At 41.5% G+C, this 20,753-nt stretch overlaps 2 protein-coding genes across 2 annotated transcripts; both read left to right on the forward strand.

The window, feature by feature from the left end:
• The first annotated feature begins 317 nt into the window (after positions 1–317).
• Positions 318–6,150, forward strand: LOC130829734 (beta-defensin 109-like). The gene is made up of 2 exons (XM_057696156.1): positions 318–408; positions 5,945–6,150. The coding sequence occupies exons 1-2, from the start codon at positions 318–320 to the stop codon at positions 6,148–6,150; spliced, it is 297 nt and encodes a 98-aa protein (XP_057552139.1).
• A 7,880-nt stretch (positions 6,151–14,030) lies between these two features.
• Positions 14,031–20,520, forward strand: LOC130829787 (beta-defensin 130B-like). Its single transcript, XM_057696340.1, has 2 exons — positions 14,031–14,088; positions 20,339–20,520. Exons 1-2 carry the CDS (start codon positions 14,031–14,033, stop codon positions 20,518–20,520), a joined length of 240 nt encoding a protein of 79 aa, XP_057552323.1.
• Positions 20,521–20,753: the final 233 nt, after the last annotated feature.

Here is a 20,753-nt window from a genome sequence, read left to right on the forward strand (position 1 = left end):
GCCAGTTGCTCACAGGCTTCACGTCTTCACTGGCTAATTGCCAAAGGCATCAATCCCCTGCCACATGGGGCTTCCGGTGAGGGAACACAGCAGGCAACGCGGATGTCCCGCATCCGTGGGGACCGCGTGGCACGACTTCTGCTTTCTCGTCCACTGAGCTACCACCACATTGTGTCCTTTTGTCCCCGGAGATTTCCTGTGGAAGACCGAGTGATTCTCTTTTTGTTAGGCTCCACTAACCATGAACAAACCACAGGCCCAGGGAGCGCCATAAAAGGCCGTGGCCCTGCCAGGTGCAGCGACCGCAGGCTCCAGCCATGCTCACGCCTCCTCCCTGCACCTGCCATTCATCCATGAGGCTCCGTGTGCTTCTCTCCGTGCTCCTCTTTTTGACTCTCTTATCCCCAGGTAAGGCGGTGGCTGATTACCTGGGGCTGCAGTTTTGAAGGCTCTGGGCAGGTCAGACAAGACCCTGGAATCAGTCTTCCAGATGCGTAAACCTAGTGTCAACAGCTTCCCTAGGATTATACTGGGGGACGATAGGAAAGACACCATTCCTTTGCCGTTAGCCAAATTGCCTGATGAGGTCACGTTCCACTTTATCCTTCCTCTGTATCTTGGGATGCCTAGGTGGGGCACAGAAATGTGTCTGTAGGCAGGTAAGGATTGGATTCCATCAGCATCTATCTATAGAGATGGACAGAGTACCATCAACAGGAGTTGGTGCTGAGGGTGTTTCCTGGGGAACTCTGTCCCGTAGGTGTTTGTCTCCTGAAGGAGTTGAGAAACCAGCATGATGAGCACTGCTCTGGCTAAGGGAGAGGTACATCCGTCACTGTAAAAGCAGGGTGAGCATTTTTTTTAAAATCCAAACTAGACACTTTTGGAAAGTGAAAGATCAGTCTTTTAACTCTATCAGAACTAAGGCATAAATGGGAATGGTCTCATCTAAACTGGCCACTGGCCCCCCTTCTATGTAAATGGCACAGACCCAGAACAGAGTCTCAGAGAGGGAATGACGTCCCCAGGGAGGGGTTACTGAGAAGATCAAGTGCTGGTCCACATTCTAGGAAGGGATGCTTATGTCAAACAGCAGTCACACGGAATAGGTGCCCCAACATAAATTTGGTCCTGCGAAAGGAGGCAATTAGGAGGAAAACACACGGTGGAATACTAACGTGTAAGTTACGTAGGAAGAAAATGATTGGCTGGGCCATGGAGACAGCAACACAAAATGTGATACTCTATGATCATAAACCCTTAGGGCTAGGACTGTCAATTAAAAGTTATCAGGTTCAAACTCATCACTTTTAGGCAAGATGACTGAGGTCCACAGAAGTACTTCACATTCTATAATTCAAGTATTTACACTGGCATCTGAAAGTAACACGCCAGAGTTGAGGAGGCTGATAGTCAATTACGTAGAAAGAGTTTAAACAGTGTGCAGGTCATGTAAGACGAGTTGGTATCCGTGGAGCAAACATATTGAGAAGACACATACTGGACAAAACGACCTTGATACCTACACTTGCAAATATTTTCTTTTTTCATTAAAGCAGACTCTGTTTAGAATATACTAACTGTCAGGCTCTGTTCCAAATTTCATATTGGGTAGCATGATATCAACGAAGACTAAGACTATGACTAAAATAGAGAAAAATTTCCTGCTTTAATGGTGCTTCCAATGTTAACCTTTTGTGTTCACATGTTGCTACTTTCTATCCTCCGCTCGATTTACTGACGCTCTAAGGATAGACTGATTTGAGTGGCGTGGATTCATTTCCTTTTGATGGAGTCAGTCATTGACAAGTTAGACCTAAGCGGGGTACTCAGTCCACATGCCAGCTGGCAGGGAGAAGTGCTGAGACTCGAGAGGTCCAGAGGCTACCTTCTTGCTCTTTCTGCTCTGGTGGTTCCAGCTCAGGGCCCACCTGTTCCTTTTCTTTGGTATTATGTCTTCGTCTTTTACTTTGATCTCTCCTGAGTCCTCCGTGGAAGAGGTTGCCAATGTGTAGTTTTACCTCTTTTGACTTTTCGAAATGGTCATTTGAAAATACTTGTTTATTCAGTTTTCAATAAAGTTATTCATCAGTCATCTTACATCCGAATATACTATCTTCCAGGCACTTTTCTGAGTTTTGGGTCTAAAACACAATTAAGCCATATAACTACTCACAAGGCTTTTGAAGTTTTATGGAGAGAGACAAACATAGGAAAAATGATTATGTCAAAATAACTGAAAAGTTAAATCATGAGTATTTGGAAACACAGGGTTACAGAGAAAGAGAACAAATTCTTTTTGTGAGATTAGTCAAAGTATACACAAAACCCCACAAATATAACACTGGCTTTATAAAAGAAATCATGATTATATATGTTTTTAAGTCAAAAATGATTTGCAAAGTGAATCTGAGGACTGGAGAGGACAGTGGAGGGGACTTCAGATAGATGAGACCACATGAGTGAAGATGCCGAGACGTGATGAGCATGGTACCTTAATGATGGCAGATTACAAGTTCAGCACAGCGATGTCAGCTGACGTGCTCACGCCTGTGGTCTGGTGAGGAGACTCAGAGGCGGCCCATCGAGGGCCTTGACGGCACCTGTTAAGGCAGGAGGCGCTACACGCACTGGCTGGTTCTCATAATGGAATGGACAAACTTGTCTGAGTTTAGACACGTCTCTTAAGGCAACGAAGACAACGGACAGGAAGGGGCAGCCTGAAAGGGCATGATCACTGGCACTGACCTGTGAGATAGAACAACTGGACAGTAACTCTGGGTTAAGAGAAGGTGACACGTGAAAGGAATGCAGAAGAGCTATCACTGACTATATTTAATGAATAAATGGATGCACTGGGTTCCCGAACAAAGGAAAGGAGCATATTCACTGAGAAAGGAAACACGGCGATGAGAATGTTTGGTTTTGTGTTTCTTTGTTTTAGAGATTTGGACAGGAAAAAAATGAGGTCCACTTTCAACACTGTGATGTTGTAACTACAATAAGGTTTTTTTTTTTTCTTTTAAACAGGTTTTTTCAGCTTTATTGAAGTATGATTGACAAATAAAATTTGTATGTATTTAGGGTGTACAACATGATTTGATATACGTATATATTGCCAACAACATGCATGAACATGGAGACATTATGCTAAGTGAAATAAGTCAGAGAGAGAAAGGTAAAGGCTGCATGATTTCACTTACATGTGGACTCTAACAAAGTTAAACTCATAGAAATATTGAGTAGAATGATGGTGACCGAGAACTGAGGGGTACAGGAAATGGGGAGACATACATATATATATCTCCACAGAAACTTTACGCCATTTACCATTTTCACTGCCTGCAATCACCAGTCCCCTATGTGAGACAGTGTGCCACAGTGACCCCAAGTCATTATTTTGAAGGTCAAGTTTATCGGCGAGATAATGAATCCATATCTGGAAGAAAAGGTGGTTCACACTAGCAGGCAATGACTTCCATCTCTGATCCAGTGACACGGTATCTGGTCAAATGTTTATATGCTGAATAAGTAACTTGTAGCAAGAATGCAAATAGCTCTTTTTTTGTTTGTTTGTTTTCATTTGTGTTATTTCACATGAGGATAACAAAAACTGTGACTCATTTTGTCATTTTCCAGTCCTTTAAAGAGAAGAGTCTGTAAAACCCCAGAAGAAGTTGAAGATAGCCTGGAAACGGAAGCTAGCATGTTCTAAGAATAAATGTAAGACCTTCTAGAAGTGCCCAAAAGACCTATATCGCCATCTTTGTGATGTCACTCCCTCTCCCTTTCAGTAGGTCCTTATGACTTTGGATTTTAGTTAACTAGCTTTCTTTGCGAACCCAGATCTCTGAGGGACTCTTAAAAACTGTGATCTCTAAATTACCCAGCTTGCTCTCTTTGTCAGGGCAAGAACGTAATTATTTGTTTACATGGGCGATTCCAATACCTTTAGTCCTTGAGGGTCCTGTATGCTATTTATTCCATTAACTTGTACGCATGGTGTCTTGCCTTCCTGATCTTCTTTCATAATGAATTCATTCCTTATATTCTTTCTTCCATTTTCTTATGGTCTCAGTTGAGAGTGTTTCTGCTACCATCCAAAGCTACCACTGTGAAACCTCTTCCCTTCTTTATTTCAGTTCCTGGGTTCCAGCCTTAACCAATTGGCAATGTGGCAAACTTAAGAGTCAGTCCCCCCATTAGGACTAGTGATAATAGCATTGACCTTCCAGGAAACCCTACACCCACCAAGGGGACCAATACAGAGGGCCCACAGCTCAAGCTTCCGATCACGGACTTTTTTCCCTGAAGAAGGGAGTATTCTAGGCAATTGCCCTACCATTTTCAAGAACAGGAATATTTCAAAGATATTCTCTAGGGTCTATTTTTTCTATAACAGCAATCACTTGAGAGCATCGAATCTGTAATCTTGGCCAAAGTTTAAATCTTTCTTTCAACCTGATCACGTCTGGTTTGTATTGTTCAGTTATTTCTCAGTTTCTGATGTGTTGATGGTACCCTGTGATTTCTGGCACCCCTATAGATTCTGTCAAAATACTACATAACGTCATTCCAAAGGCATCTGGGGAGATACAGAAGGAGAGAAAAAACAGTAGGCTCAAGTCATCAATGACTTTCCTTCTTACGACTTATGGCATGGTTCCAAAGTTTCAGAACTATCTTCATGTAGTACTGACTGTTGACATTCTTCTCTTCTTTCTGATTTTCATGGAATTGAGGCTAGTATTTTACCATGAAACACTGCGTGGATTTTTGTGTTCAGACAAACTTTAACTTGGTTAAGGCAATACTTTTCTCTTCCTATTTAAAAAATAATGTTTATCAGGTGTCAATGTTGATTTTTGTTTCCATTCTCCCCTTCAAATACATATGTAAGTTACTCAATCGAGTGGGTATACTGTCGATGTCATTCTGTCATAGTAAACAGGAACATCATTACTACATTTTTTTAATCTAAAAATATTGACTTATCTAAATGGATAGGAGGGAAGAGGAGGTGAAAACGCCCAACATTTTAAAAGAAGGATTAGCATATAGAAGCTGACAGAAGGAACCTGCAATGATAGCTACATGAATCTGCAAGCTTCATGTGACCTACAAGCCAGAAACGACCTTGATCCTGTTTAACCAAGGTCACCTCATTTCTCATCGGACTTATTTTTTCCCCCAATATGCTCCATCCACACAGGTCTTTCTGTTCTTCCAATAAACTAAGGACAGGACCTTGCTTCTGCTATTCTACATGCCTATCACACCCTCATGCAGATATCTGCTTGTCTGTTTCATTCTCATTATTCAAGTCTCAGTTCAAATGCTATATCCTCAGGAAGCCTTTCTTGGTCTATTTTATCAACTCCATCCTCCAGACTATATCTGGCCCGTTACTGTATTATTTTGTTCTAACCACTTACCACTTTCTGAAATTATCACATCATTCTGTGTTTGTACGGTCAGATTTTCCTCACTGAAAATGAGTGCTGTGAGAATAAGAAACACGTCTGCCGCTTTCACTGTTCTATTGCTCATACAAAGAAAAATGCCTGGTGAATAGAAGACACTTGGCAAATATTGGTTGAAGATCCCTATAAAGGAGGAAAATAATAAAGACATCGGTGTATTTAGGACATGTATTTTGTCCATCCCCTCATTGTTGCACTTTGACGTTTACCAAAGTTATTGTTGAAGCCTAAATTAACAATGCCAAAAACATATAAGAAAAGGAGGGAGGGGTTTGTTCATATTTTGGCTATTAGGTAAAAAGGAGTCAGCGAATGTGGTCGAGCAATTAAATGGGGCCTTTGTCCAGTTTCTCTTCTCCACGCAGAAATGCTCATCCCAGAACTCCTCTATTATTACACGTAAGTTTATAGATTTGCATTCCACTCATGGACTGATGATCTTACTGACTCTTCCTCTGCAGTAAGAAGTGGTTTGGCTTCTGCTGAAAACCACTGTATAAATCTGTCTGGCGTTTGCAGAAGAGACACCTGCAAGATAACGGAGGATATAATTGGTGCCTGCCGAAGAAGGTGGAAATGCTGTCGCCCTTGGTGGATTCTTTTGCCAATTCCAACGCCCGTTATCTATTCAGATTATCAAGAACCCATTAAGCATAAATTGAAATGAAACTTGGAAAAGCATCCACAGGAAATGTCTTTGTATCTAAAAAGTTTAGAATATACGTATTAAACACTGCCAGCTTTATTATCAACTTGTATTATTCCTTGTCAATAAAAATAAATGAATACATGTTGATTTCAGATCCACCCAGATACAACTTCTTTGTGACATTTTCAGATCCAAATAATCTCTTTAAAAGAAAGCCCGTTATTTAACAAATTAAAAAAACTGTCACAGAAAGATCAAAAAATTAACCAAGTTGCAAAGATGAAGATATAGTTAGTTATACACAACATAATTAAATAGACACACAGAGGGTAAAAAGGAAATGCAAGGGCCAGATACAGAGGAAATCTAGAAAATACCAGGGAGGAGAGGAGATGTCAGTAGGCAAGGGGGAGAAAATTGGAATGAGGCAAGAGGAGGTAATTTGGGATACTACAGAAGGATTGTATGCAGGTAACGGCAGGGCAGGTAACTGGAAAGACTTGAAAACAAAGAGCAGAGAATGAAAGGCTGAACACCAACAGAAAGAAGTACCCTAGCAAATAAAACCTCAATTAACAACAAGAACAAAAGATTTTCATGCTCCACTGCTAAGAGGAAACACTGTGATCATTTAGAGATTCTCAATATCATACTCCACTACACAAATAATTCGCTTTTATAGAACCTACACATTTTACTGTAGAAAACACAGGAACCTCTTTGAAGAGTATGCTGTCAATTCCCCTTTGAAATAGATTTTTGATGCTTCACAGCTTCTGACTGCAACTTCATCTTCCTCCCTAGTGTCACGGGTCTCACCTTCCTTTCCTGAAGGTCCTTAGGACTTGAGCTCAACCACATACCTCAAAGGAGTTCTTAGAAGGAGTCTTAGTTTTCAGTCATATATAAAGCTTCGATCATTAAGGAAATGTGGTTTGGTAGTGAAGACTCCCCTTCTCTCTTCGTATAATTAAGCATTTATGAAGTCTTTATTTTTTTTAACTGTCAGAGTATGGATATTTCCCATACTAATTTGGTATAGTCTTTACTCGATTTAAGGCAAAATGGACCTTAAAACAGTGGAGGTACCCTGCAGGTTGGGAACTAAGTGTGTAAGTGGTGAGAGAGCTTGACAGCTTGCTTTCATTTCTTCCTCCCTCCCTCCTCTCCGCTATCGGGGCAGAACATGGATGAGCACGACACCTGAGTTGCATCTAGTTTACAAAGACTATGTCCTTTACGGATACAGGTGATAAACTGGGACCCTCTACCCAGTCCACCTGGCCCCATGTTACTGACCTAAATCTGGACTCCACAAAACTGCGTGCACAGTGCTTGCTCCTCAGCGTAGGCTAACGGCCTGTGAGTGCTCTTGAGTCTAAAAGTTGAGAAGAGACCCTTCAGCTGGCTTAGTTCATTTAAAATAGAATGGCTCCTATTCCCCATAATTTGGAATTTGCTGGCAAGTCCTCTTGTTTTCCTGATTTACAATGGAACCATGATGTCTTAAATAACTAAGGGAAAAACCTGAAAGACTGTTATCCTAATGAGATGCAACCAGAGTTCTAGGGTTGGGGGGGGGGTGTATTATAAGAGAAAGGTAAAACCCTTACAGATATGTAGGTAAGATTTTAAAAACCTTGAAAGAACAACAGGCTTTGGCTACATCACAAGTACCATCAAAACAGGGTGAGTGGACTCCCTAGAAGTAACCTCGCGGGGGGTTCCAAGAAACTCTGGAAACACTGATCTATTCTTCATAGTTTTCCTCTTTTTTTCTCCTGCCAAATATAGAATAATCTCCTTACTTGTGTCTGTCTCTGTACAAACATCTTTAAGTTGGTCATGTACAATAATAAAGTCTTGTCTCTGGCGTTTTTTAAGCCTTTTTAATCACAATATCTTTCTGATACTTAACTTACACCAGTCCTTGACATCCTGTCTAAATCCTTCTGATAGTAGAACATGCCACTCTTGCTTTCATAATTCAATGTTGACTAACGTCCATGGGAGAGATTGTGTGTGTGTGTGTGTGTGTGTGTGTGTGTGTGTGTGTGTGTGTGTTTCATGCTTCCAATTCTTTTGTTCAGACTTTAAATACGAGAATAGGAATATCTGAATAGAGAGGATGGCTGTAAATATCCCAGGAAGCGAACTTGCAGAACAGCAGGTCCCAGACCCCCTCTTTTCATACAAAGGCTAAAACTTAACAACTACACATCGATGAAAAGACTCTCCAAATGAGAGTCTGGAGTCCAGTCCAGGGTGAAAGTCTCACATCCCAGACACAGTTGGGCAAGCCTGGAGCCCCCAAGGCTCCAAACAGCCCCACCCCGCCACAGTTTCCTGGACTGAGGTGATACACAGTCAGTTCCTGTGCTATAATTGCACGCCAGGGGCTCTACTGGCCTGTGGTTTGGGGGTAACCTGCTCCCATGGTTCTACTAGGCTTTGCCCGACAGGGGGACTGTTGTTGGTGACCATGCCTCAGCCGCAGTTCTCTGCCTGGGACCCAGGGCTCTTCAGGGCATCTTCCGAAAGCTAGGCAGAGGCAGCCATGCACCCACATAAAGGACTGCCGGAGCTGTACCTGGGGCTGCTGAGGAGCACAGGTGCCGGGAGAGAGTCCGTAATGTGAGGTGGCACCGGGCAGCAGGTGGCCCCTCTTTTGAAATCATTCTAACCCCCAGACCTTTGCACTCTGGGATGCAAAGTGATTGGAGGGGCAGCCTGTGGTCCTGAACGTAATTTTTCCATTAGACAGTAGGTCCTGCCTTCTGACATCAATATCCTATTTTTGGTTATCGAGATGGTTACATAAGTTGTTCCTGACTTCAGTCTCCCTCACAAGAGGACCAACTAGCAAACACCCATAGATTACACACCACTGTGAAAATCCTAGAACAGGTGGTGAGTGTGAAGAAATTCTCTGGACCGCAAATACCGAGAAGGACAGCATTAGACGGGTAAAGGAATTGCTACACTCTAACCTCACCACTCCTCCCTGAGGCTGGCACAGCACCAGACCAAGAGAGCCCCCGTGGACCTATGATTCTCCAGTGGGAAAAAGAGAGCCTGATGTGGACGTGTAGCTTCCCCAGCACTGTGGCCACTTCCCAGGAGGCCCTCAGCAGAAGGACAGAATTCTCAGCAGAAACTTTTCAGACCAGGAGAGGATGAAATGATATATTTAAAATATTGAAAGGAAAAAACTGTCAGACAAGAATTCTATACCTGGCAGGATTGTCCTTCAGACATGAAGAAGAGATAAAACCTTCCCCTCCCAAGCAAACAAATAAACAAACAAACAAAAAACTGAAGGAGTTCATCACCAGCAGACCTGCCTTACAAGAAATGTTGAAGGGAGTACTTTGCAGAAGGAAAAGGAATGTTAATTTGCAGCATAAAAACACTGGAATGTGGCATAAAACTCCCTGGTAATGGTAAATAAACAAAGTTAGATTCTATAATACAGTAATGTGTGGAATTCACTTGCAATGCTGGTTTAAAAGTTAAGACAAACATTAAAAACAACTATAACTATAATAATGTTATTGATTACACAATATAAAAAATGTAAATTGCAACATCAATAACCCAAAAAGCGATAAGGGAGAAATAAAATTGTAATGTTTAGGAATGCTACTGAAGATAAATTGTATCAGTTTAAAATTGCGTGTCAGACCTTTAATATTTTTAACCTAGTCTTTTGGTAACCACAGTGGAAAAAGCTATAGTAGTAATTACACAACATAATTACACAAAAGAACATGATAAAGATGTCAAAGCATACTGATATCAAAAGACACCAAATCATCAAAGACAGCAAGATAAGAAGCAAGGAACAATGGGTCTACAAAACAGTCAAAAGCAACAGTAAGTCTTTACCTATCAATAATTGCTTTTAATGTAAATAAATTCTCTAATCAAAAGACATAGAATGGCTGAATGAATTTTTAAAAAAAGATCCAATGATATGCTGCCTATAAGAGACTCACTTTAGCTTTAAAGATACACGGCTTTGTAGTGAAGAATAGACAAAGATATTTCAAGGAAAAGGTAACTCAGAAAAGAAATAAATGAAATAGAGAACAGGAACGCAACAGAAATGATTAACACAACTGAGAGTTTGTTCTTTGAAAAGATACACAGAACTGACAAACCTTTAGCTAGACTAAACAAGGGAAAATGAGACAGGGTCCATATCAACAAAATTATAAATGAAAAAGGAAGCATTACAACTGAGGACACCAAAATACAAACAATCATAAGTGGTTACTATGGTTACTCTATGCCAAGAAACTGGAAGAAACGGATAAATTCTTAGAAATACATAACCTACCAAGACTGAATCAAGAAGAAACAGAAGGTCTTAACAGATCAATTAATAGTAAGGATATTAATTCAGTAATCAAAAAATCTCCCAAAAAAAGAGAACCCATAACCAGATGGCTTCACTGGTGAATGTTACCGAACGTTTAAGGAAGAATTAATGCCCATCCTTCTCAAATTCTTCCCCTAAATTGAAGAGGTAGAAACTCGTTTTACGAGGTCAGCATTACCCTGATACCAAAGCCAGAAAAGGACACTACAAGAGAAGAGAACTACAGACAAATATACCTAAAGATAGGTACAAAACTCTCAATAAAATACTAGTGAATTGAATTCAGCAGCACATTAAAAGGACCATTCACCACGATCATATGGGATTTATCACTGGGATGCAAAAATGATTAACAACATTCAAATCGATAAATGTGATACATCAAATTAAAAAAATCAGCTGATCATCTAAATAAATGCAGAAAAAGCGTTTGACAAAATTTAACATTCATTCATGATAAAAACTTGAAACACCTTAGGTATAGATGGGAAGTATCTCAACATAATGAAGAACGTATATGACAAACCCATAGCCAAAATCACACTTAGTGGTGAAAGGTTGCAAGTTATCCCTCTAAGATCAGGAACAAGACAAGGGTGCCCACTTTCACCACTCCTATTCAACATAGTACTGGAATTCCTAGCCAGAGAAATCAGGCAAGAAATTAAAAGCTTTTAGAATTGGAAAGGAACAAGTAAAATTGTCTCTATTTTCAGATGACATGTTATATATAGGAAATCCTAAAGATGCCACCAAAAAACTGTTGGATCTAATCAATGAATTCAGTAAAGTTGCAGGATACAAAATCAACATGCGAAAATCAGTGGTGTTTTTATACACTAACAAAGAATTATCTGAAAAGGAAATATAAAAAAGAATTCTATTTATAATAACATCAAAAGTTAAAACAATAAAATGCTTGTGGCATAAAAACAGACACAGAGACCAAAGGAAGAGAATAGAGAGTCCAAAAATAAATCCCTGCATATACAGTCAACTAACTCTCGACAAAGGAGCCAAGAATACTCAATGGGGAAATGACAGTCTCTTCAACAAATGGTGTTGGGGAAACTGTATAACCACATGCAGAACACTGAAACTGTAACACTACCTTATACCACTCACAAAAACTTAACTTGAAATGAATTAAAGACAAACATAGGACCTGATACCATAAAACTCCTAAACGAAAACAGGGGAAAAGCTTCTTGACATTTGTCTTCGCAACGATTTTTTGGATATGACACCAAAATCATAGCACCAAAAGCAAAAATTAACAATGGGGACTACATTAAACTAAAAAACTGCACGGCAAAAGAAACAATCTATAAAAACGAAAAGGCAATCTACAGAATGGGAGAAAACATTTGCAAACGATACATCAGGTAAGGGTTAATATATATAAATATGTAAAGAACGCATACAACTCAGTAACAACAACCAAATAACCCAATTAAACAAATGAACAGAAGAAGTGAACAGAAACCTTTCCAAACAAGCAAATGACCAACAGGTACATGAAAAGAGTCCCAACATCACTAATCATCAGGAAATGCAAATCAAAACCACAATGAATATACCTCACACCTATTCCAGGGTCTATCATCATGAAGACAAGCGATAACAAGTGCTGGCGAGGATGTGGAGAAAACGGAACCTTTGTGCAGTGCTGGTGGAATGTAAAATGGCCCAGTCACTACGCAAAACAGTGTGGAGGGTCCTCAAACAAGTAAAAATAGAGTTCCCACATGATCCAGCAATCCCACTTTGGGGTATATATACAAAGGAAATGAAATCAGCACCTTGAAGCGTTATCTGCACGCCTGTGCTCATTCCAGCAGTACTCACGATAGCCCAGATATGACAACAACCCAACTGTCCATTAATGGATGAATGGATAAAGAAGGCACAGTGTATACATATATATAAAAGGAAATGTATATATATACTAAAATGAAGTAATACATATATAATGAAATATTTTTTAGTCATGATTTAAAAAATTGAGATCCTGCCATCTGCAGCAACATGGATGTACCTTGAGTGTATTGTGCCAGTGAGATGAGTCCGACAGAGGAAGACAAATATTGCGTGAAATTACTTTTATGTGGAATGTAAAAAAGCCAGACTCATAAAAACAGAGAGCAGAATGGTGGTTATGAGGGGCTGGGGTGGGGAAATGGGGAGATGTTTAAGGGTGCAAAGTGACAACCAGTAGCTGAGTAAGTTCTGGAGATCTAATGCACGACACAGTGATTATAGTCAACAACACTGTATTATAAACTTCAAAGTCATAGGAAACTAGATCTTAATTGTTCCCACCACATAGGAGAAATGGTAATTATGTGACCCAATAGAGGTGTTACTAACACTGTGGTGGCAATCATGGGGCCATACCTAAATGTATCAAGTCAACATGTACACCTTAAAATTACACAATGTTACATGTCCACTGTATCTCAATTTTTAAAAATAGATAAAATAAACACATTAGTTAATAAACATGTAAATGATCAAAAGTAGCCATGATAGAAGACATAGAAGTATATAAAATTTTCCCCAAAAAGGTGATATCACATATGAAAGTTTATAAATGAAAAAATAAGTGAATTTAGATAAATATGTCATTAAGCCATTGGTCAGTAGGTAAATTAACTTTAGATAAATTGGTTTTAGGTCAATTGGTTATTAGCCAAAGGCATATTCTGAGGCTTTCTATACTTTGTTTCTATATGGTAGGGTAGCGAGGGGAGAGGTTAGTGGTCTCTTTAAGCTTTTCTCTCTCTCTCCCTCCCTTTCAAGCTGCGCGGTGCAGGTGGGATCTTAGTTCCCCGACCAGGAATTAAACCCACGCCCGCTGCATTGGAAGCACAAAGTACTGGACCGCCAGGGATGTCCCTCTTTAAGCTTTTGACGTATAGTCTTTAGACAATACATGGCTATTGAGGAAACACTGTGCTCTTTATTTGACTCTCCTGATCTCACCAACCTTGTCATATGGGACAGATTTACAAAGGATTAATAACAAATGAGAAAATTTTAGTTTTAAATGTGAACTAAGTGTATTTACCTTTTCAGATGCTAGTATATATGTGATACCAGCCTCTCTTTTCAAGGAATAACTTAAAACTACAGCTTTTTTTTTTTTTTTGGCAATTATTTTATCCCTCTTGTGGGTAGGGTGGAAGAGTTCCCTCGCAACTCAGAGGACTTTGGTAGCAAGGACTTTACATTCAATGACCCTCCAAAAGAAGACTGGCCAAAGATACCGACCTCTGAGAAATTTGAGAGCCCATAGAAAAAGCAAAGGATTAGCCATCTGGGCTCCAGGAGTTAGGTTAATTTGTCACCAATTTTAGAGAGTCCAGGGTTTGGAAATATTCCAGCGGAAGCTGTTTTATTTTCTTGCTCGTTAAGCTTCACTGACTAAAAGGAACCTCAGTCCCCAGAAGTAAATAAAAGGCCCTGTATCCTGCCATTCCTGATTACTCATTTCTCTACTGGGCACTCAACCATGAGACTCCACTTACCGCTTTCTGTTCTCCTCCTCTCTTTGACTTTAATACCAAAAGGTAAGACGGTGAACAACTGTAGAGCTAGGTTTCTTAGGAGACCTACTCTGATGCTCTGTTATACTGTGGACTTCTTAACTCAGACCCCAATGCACAGTCTTAGGGATGCAGAAGTCCAAAATGATCAATCTTCCCTAGAATTGATGAGGCCAAAACTGTGAAGAGGGACAAGGATTTCCATCAACAGAAAACAAATTCCAAGAGCTCCATGATTAGAAAAGGGAGCTCAAATAGAGGTGGAAGTGGAGAAGCTCTGACATGTGACATCAGGCTCAGCATACAAATCAAGCAGCTTTTACAAGGGCCCCCACCTCCAAGAAAGGAGAGTGAAAATGGCAGTACTGGGTCAGACTTGGTCAGTGAGTAGAAGTGATGTAGTCTGTCGGCAAGGGAATGTTTGTGAAGGGTAGAAGTTAGGCGCATAAGACAGAGCCCAACAACAAAGAATGATATCAAGTTATTAAAAACCAACAGGGAGCAGGGGGGTTTGGAAAAAGCAGAGAAATCTGGGATGGCGCTTCAGTGGCAAAATTTTAAGCATAACTCAAAACCTTTATTTTAGCAACCTGAGTTACATCTTTGGTGCTTATGACTGAGAAGCTAGAATGTTAGTGTGGACTTAAAGAAAAAAAAAAAAAGGGAACATGGTCATTTTCAGGCTGGTTCATTCAGATTCTTGTAAAAACTGGTAAGGCTGTTTTCTGCACTGTTAATGTCAGGGTGTTCACAGCCCTCAAAATAGCATCTGTGTTCACTGAACACAACTCGCCCTCTTCCTCGATTCATCTGCAAGAGTCTCTCAAATACAATCAAAGACATTCACTTGTTTGATCTGTGCCTAATCTGTGAACATCTTGGGATCTGTCTGATGTACAGCTGTCCCCCCTTGAAGAAGTTCACGTAATTCTCACCTGGCCCTCAATTCTGTCAGAAGAAGACACACTGGTAGTGATGCTAATGTAGAATTATATGATGTTAAGGACTTAACATTTGAAGGCAATTTAATGGTTAGCTCTTTAATTTTACAGATAAGAGAACCCACGACCGCATACAGAACATGATTTCACTACGGTCACACGGGTAGTGGCAAAGCTGCAGCTGGAAACGAGTATTTTTAACCCGGGTCAGCATTGTTTGCGTTGCTCTATGGGGGTAGGCGTGCCCATAAAGTGGTAACCCTAATTTCTGTCAGGCTTTTCACCCCCAAATCTCCTAATTAGACATTGAGGAACCTAAGGAGATTTTCAAGTTGCCTCTTTGGGAAGTTACAGTGTCTTTGAAACATGTTACTTCACTTACCTCTAAATTCTCTTTTTGTGGTAGCTGTGTCGAGTCAGCTGAGCATTCTGGCATTATTATTGGGATGACTGACCCTAGTCTTTAGATTTTCCTGATCTGTGTTCCTTAAAGTCAGGTGATGGTGGTAAATCCTCAGATTGCTCTAAGCACTTGCCTCAAGATAATTACGTCTGTGTGGTTGATGGGTGGATTTTTTTTTTTTTTTTTGGCTCATATTTGATTTCCACCAGCTAAGCTAAACTCGACTCAACATACATGACTGTCTCCATCCAAAGTCACATCCCATGTTATGGGCCTTTTTCTTTTTTAAGGTTAAGGAGAGATATTTCTCCTGGAAGTAAAGATCTAGCCAAAGGTCACCATTATAGTGGGAAAAGTGATACGGCAGTGGTTCAGTCTTAGGGTGGAAAAGAACTCAAGAAAAGTGTTGTCCTAGAGCAAAGGCCAGAAATAACTGACAGGAAAACAGGACTCCAAGAAGATTTAGAGAATTTCATATGGTAGTAACAAGACTGGACTCCCACAAATAACAATTGTGAGTCCAAGATTAGAGGCCAGAGAGTCAAAAACAGACTGCAGCTGAGAAGTTTCAGGAGGAATAAGAGACAGGAAATGTGTGTGGGGTCAAAGCATACTTAACTGCATTCAGTGGTAACAAATGTGTACTGAGCACCTGTTACTTTCCGTGGGCTGCATGAGATACCCAAGATACAAGGGGAAACGAAAGGAAGAGTGTCTTCCCACAGTGCGGGAGACAGACTTTAGGCAAATGATTACAAATTCATCTATAATTATAAATTTTAATAAGTACGAGAGTGAGTCAAAAATGATCCACACGCTGGCTGTAGCATTCAGAGAAATTTTAATATAACCGGAGTGCGGATCATTTTTGACTCACCCTCATACAATGAAGAGGAACAGAGTGTTCTGAGTGCCTGAAGCATGTGGTCACTGTCGATTTGCAACATCTGGGAAAGGTTTCTTGAGGCATGCCTTTTGAGCTGAAAACTGGAAGAGTGTTCATTAATGAACCGCTTGCAAGGAGCCCTCAACACTCCTGGCAAAGGAAGAAGCCAGTGTAATGTCCCTGATGCAGAAGAAACCGCAGTGTGTTCAAGGAACTGCAAGAAGGCCACGAGAGGAGAGGACTAGTTTATACCAGAAAACATGCCAAGCATCCCACAGGATTATGCCGTAGTCACAGCTGCATGGCGTCAATGCTGAACCTGTAGGGCACTTCAGGAACAAGGAGGACATGGTGACGGGACTTTGTCCCGGGACGTGGCGGTCACTAGCATCTCCGACACCCAGGGGTTTCAGTTTACACTCAAAGCAGGACCATCCGCAGGAACTAGGCAGCCTACAAGCCTGACAGCTCGTTCCTTTTGTTGAACTACTTCCACTATTCTTTCTTCAGAGTTTCTGAAGACTCTACTTCAAGACTAACCTGGAGGTGGATCTGGAGGACGTGATGCTAAGTGAACTAAGCCAGTCTGAGAAGATAAAGACTGCATGATTGCACTTACCTGGGGCATCAAAAATAGTCACATTCATAGAAACACGGAGCAGAAGAGCGGTTTCCAGGGGCTGGGGGGAAGGAGCAATGGGGGGTTGCTTTTCCCGTGGGCTTAAAGTTTCACTTTGCAAGACGAAGGAATTCTGGAGACCTGCCGGGCAGCTTGTGGCTCTGCGTACTGACATCACATGGTGCACGTAGACATCTCAGAGCGGAGATCTCACGTTTAGCGTTGGTACCACAATAAAAAAAGAAAGAACTAGTGACGAGCAGGAGGTTGCTGGGGCTGGTAGCAGAGTTAGGCGCGCCACAAATCCCGCCAGAACCCTTCGCAGGCGTCCCGCCCTACCAGTCATGACAACTCCTTCCTGCAGCTCAGTCCTCCTTGGTTTCTCCCAACTCAGTTACGCCTGGAGGCTGGATTACACAGAGATCCTATAATCCTACTCAGGAGGGAATAACTCTCAATGCCCAGGTGTTTTCTGAAGCGAAGACATTGCAGCCCCACGGGAGGGGGACACGCCCTTCCTGTGGCGTGCTGAGATGCACCGCGTGGAATGCCTCTACGTTCACATCCAGATGCCCCCTTGAAGCAGACTCTGCCTCTCGCTATGTCTTGCCCGATACTAAAACCCCTTGATTTTAGCTTCCTTAGGAAACCGGAAAATCTCACCAAATGTTACACCAAGCCCATGGGTGAGGGTACCGGGGAGAGGCAGACAGCGGGCAACGGGACCGCTGCACTGCTGGGCACGGAGCCTGCCCTCTGCGTAGACCGGGTAGGGGACGGAGCCAGTGCCTTCTGCCACGGGCTGGTGACCCCCTCCGCTCTCTGCCTGGAAGACAGACGCCTCAGCCTCCAGAACTGGCAAAGCGGAGGCAGCGCCACAGGGTGTTCACCGACTTCCCCGTCTCACCATCCTCTTGCCACACAGAGACCCCGAGCCCAGGGAGGGCTGGCCTGCGAGCGGTGCGCCCTGCAGGCTGCCCAAGCTTAGATCCTCCAGGACGGGGAGAACGCAGACCCGCACTGGTTCTGACAGTCCAGTTACGGGAGGCGGCACTGGTTGATCTGGCTGAGGGTATCTTTCTACAGGATGGTGAGACGATGAGAGCCTAGTTTATTTTTTTCAAATAGCAGTATTATTTTATTACGAGAACAGATTGTATCCTTGCAACAACAAAACACTGTGCTTTTTTTAGTCGGAGTATAGTTGCTTTACAATATTGTGTTAGTTTATACTGTACAGCAAAGTGAATCAGCTATGCGTATACACATATCCCCGGTTTTTTGTGTTTCTTTCTCATGTACGTCACCACAGAGCACTGAGTAGAGTTCCCTGTGCCATACAGCAGGTTCTCATTAGTTGTCTATTTTATACATAGTATCAATAGTGTATATATGTCAATCTCCATCTCCCAATTCATGCCACCTCTCTTTCCCCCTTGGTGTCCATACGTTTGTTCTCTACTTCTGTGTCTCTATTTCTGCTTTGTAAACAAGATCATCTATACCATTTCTTTTCAGATTCCACCTATATTTGTTAATATGCAATATTTGTTTTTTTTCTAGTTCTGACTTACGTCACTCTGTATGACAGTCTCTACAAATGACCCAATTACATTCCTTTTGATGGTTGAGTAATATTCCATTGTATAACTGTACCACATCTTCTTTATCCATTCGTCTGTTGATGAGCATTTAGGTTGCTTCCATGTCCTGGCTATTGTAAATAGTGCTGCAATGAACATTGGGGTACATGTGTCTTTTTAAATTATGGTTTTCTCTGGATATATGCTCTATAGTGGGACTGCTGGGTCATACAGTAGTTTTATTTTCAGTTTTTAAAATAATCTCCATACTGTTCTCCATAGTGGTGTATCAATTTACATTCCCACCAACAGTGCCAGAGGGTTCCCTTTTCTCCACACCCTCTCCAGCATTTATTGTTTGTAGATGACCTGTGTGAGGTGACACCTCATTGTAGTTTTGATTTGCATTTCTCTAATAATTAGTGATGTTGAGCAGCTGTTCATGTGCCTCTTGGCCATCTGTGTGTCTTCTTTGGAGAAATTATCTAGGTCTTCTGCCCATTTTTTGATTAGGTTGTTTGTTTTTTTGATATCGAGCTGCATGAGCTGTTTGTATATTTTGGAGATTAATCCTTTGTCAGTCGCTTCGTTTGCAAATATTATCTCCCATTCTGAGAGTTGTCTTTTCATTTTGTTTCCTCTGCTGTGCAAAAGCCTTTAAGCTTAATTAGGTCCCATTTGTTTATTTTTGTTTTTATTCTCATTACTCTAGGAGGTGGGTCAAAAAAGATCTTGCTGCGATTTATATCAGAGTGCTCTATGTCTTCCTCTAAGAGTTTTATAGCGTCTGGCCTTACATTTAGGTCTTTGATCCATTTTGCAACGCACCCCCCCCCCAAAAAAAAAAAAGATTCAGAGCACAGAAAGTGCTCAAACTCTCACTTAAAAGGTAGAAGTTATGAACCAAAGAAGCCAGCCAGTCAGGGTTAGTATATTACTGGATAGTAAAGGCAAAACGGGATATACGTGAGTTAATAGGAAGGATGGTTCAGGAACTCACTGACTTCTATTAATGATTGTGAAAGAAGTGTCCTGTTATGTAACATCCACCATGATCCACAGGGGGAAAAAAAGACCCTTGGCTGTGCTGCAAAAGCTGGAAGAAGGATGCTAAGACTCAAGGCAGTGGTATTGAAACACACACTCAGTTATGTGCTTTTCACCAGCCCAATGAATCTAGAAAACATATGGGTATATTTAAGGAAAAATACTTTCCAGCTCTGAGAGAAATTCTATCCATGTATCTGTATATAAGGGCATTGAACAACATAGAAAATCTGTGTCCTGCACAGTCCTGAAATGGGGGAATTAGGTAAGGTGAAATCTGAAGGATGGATAGACTTCCCACAAAGATGAGAACAGGTGTCTCCTGGCAAGGATGTTGTACACATGGATGGGGAGGTTAGCACCGGTGAGGGGGTAGAAGGATGGACACTTCCTCTGAAGCAGCCTTTCCTAGTGCAGGTGTTACTGGCATCAGGGGCAGGACAATTCACTAGGTGGGAAATTTAACAGCCCTGAGCCTTACCCACTGACACCAAGGACGTCTTCCCCGTCATGGTGACAACAAAGCACCCCACACGTTTCAACATGTACTGCCCTTGTTAAGGACAACTCTCGAAAAGCATCCAGAAACCAGCCTGCCCTCCCCAGGATGTGTATAGTGCCACACTCTTAGCATCCCTCCTCCAAAAACCCACTTTTTTGCCTAAGTGATTCTTTCATCTAGGTAATACCATTTATTCTATCCCTAAGCCATTTTTCTGTTAATTTATTGCTTTATGTATATCACCAATAATTTGATGGTGAATTAATGTTGTTGTTAAATCTCTTTCTGTGCAGCAAGGACTGGCCTTATTCCAGGACAAAAACAATGTATTCGTCTGCAAGGGGTGTGCAAAGACGGAGGATGCACCACCACAGAGGATACCCTTGGCGTATGTAACGAGGAAAAAAAATGTTGTAGAAGGTGGTGGATACTTCTTCCCTATCCAACGCCAGTTCCCAAATCAAAGTCTCCTTGATGAGAGCAAACTGTGAGCCCTTCAAACTCTGGAACACCTGGATGAACGTCCCAGACTCCTGTGTGTCTCAGAACTCCAGAGCCCATGGGTAAATTATACAGACTCCTCTTAAACTTGCTTTTCTCCCTGGATGGGAAATAAATGTCCTAACTCCACATGTGCTCATCCCTGGGGAAGGTTCTTCCTGACGCACATGCAAGCCTCTTAAGAACTACAAGAAGAAATTAAATAAC

The sequence above is a fragment of the Hippopotamus amphibius genome, chromosome 10, assembly GCF_030028045.1.
Source record: "Hippopotamus amphibius kiboko isolate mHipAmp2 chromosome 10, mHipAmp2.hap2, whole genome shotgun sequence".
In the NCBI taxonomy this organism is placed as follows: Eukaryota; Metazoa; Chordata; class Mammalia; order Artiodactyla; family Hippopotamidae; genus Hippopotamus; species Hippopotamus amphibius.

What these genes read in the sequence shown, in the direction of transcription:
- LOC130829734 (XM_057696156.1), top strand. Translation starts at nt 318, where the DNA reads ATGCTCACGCCTCCTCCCTGCACCTGCCATTCATCCATGAGGCTCCGT. An exon ending in TTTGACTCTCTTATCCCCAG is followed by an intron (nt 409 to 5,944) that starts GTAAGGCGGTGG and finishes CTTCCTCTGCAG; the next exon opens with TAAGAAGTGGTTTGGCTTCT.
- LOC130829787 (XM_057696340.1), top strand. Translation starts at nt 14,031, where the DNA reads ATGAGACTCCACTTACCGCTTTCTGTTCTCCTCCTCTCTTTGACTTTA. An exon ending in TTTGACTTTAATACCAAAAG is followed by an intron (nt 14,089 to 20,338) that starts GTAAGACGGTGA and finishes CTTTCTGTGCAG; the next exon opens with CAAGGACTGGCCTTATTCCA.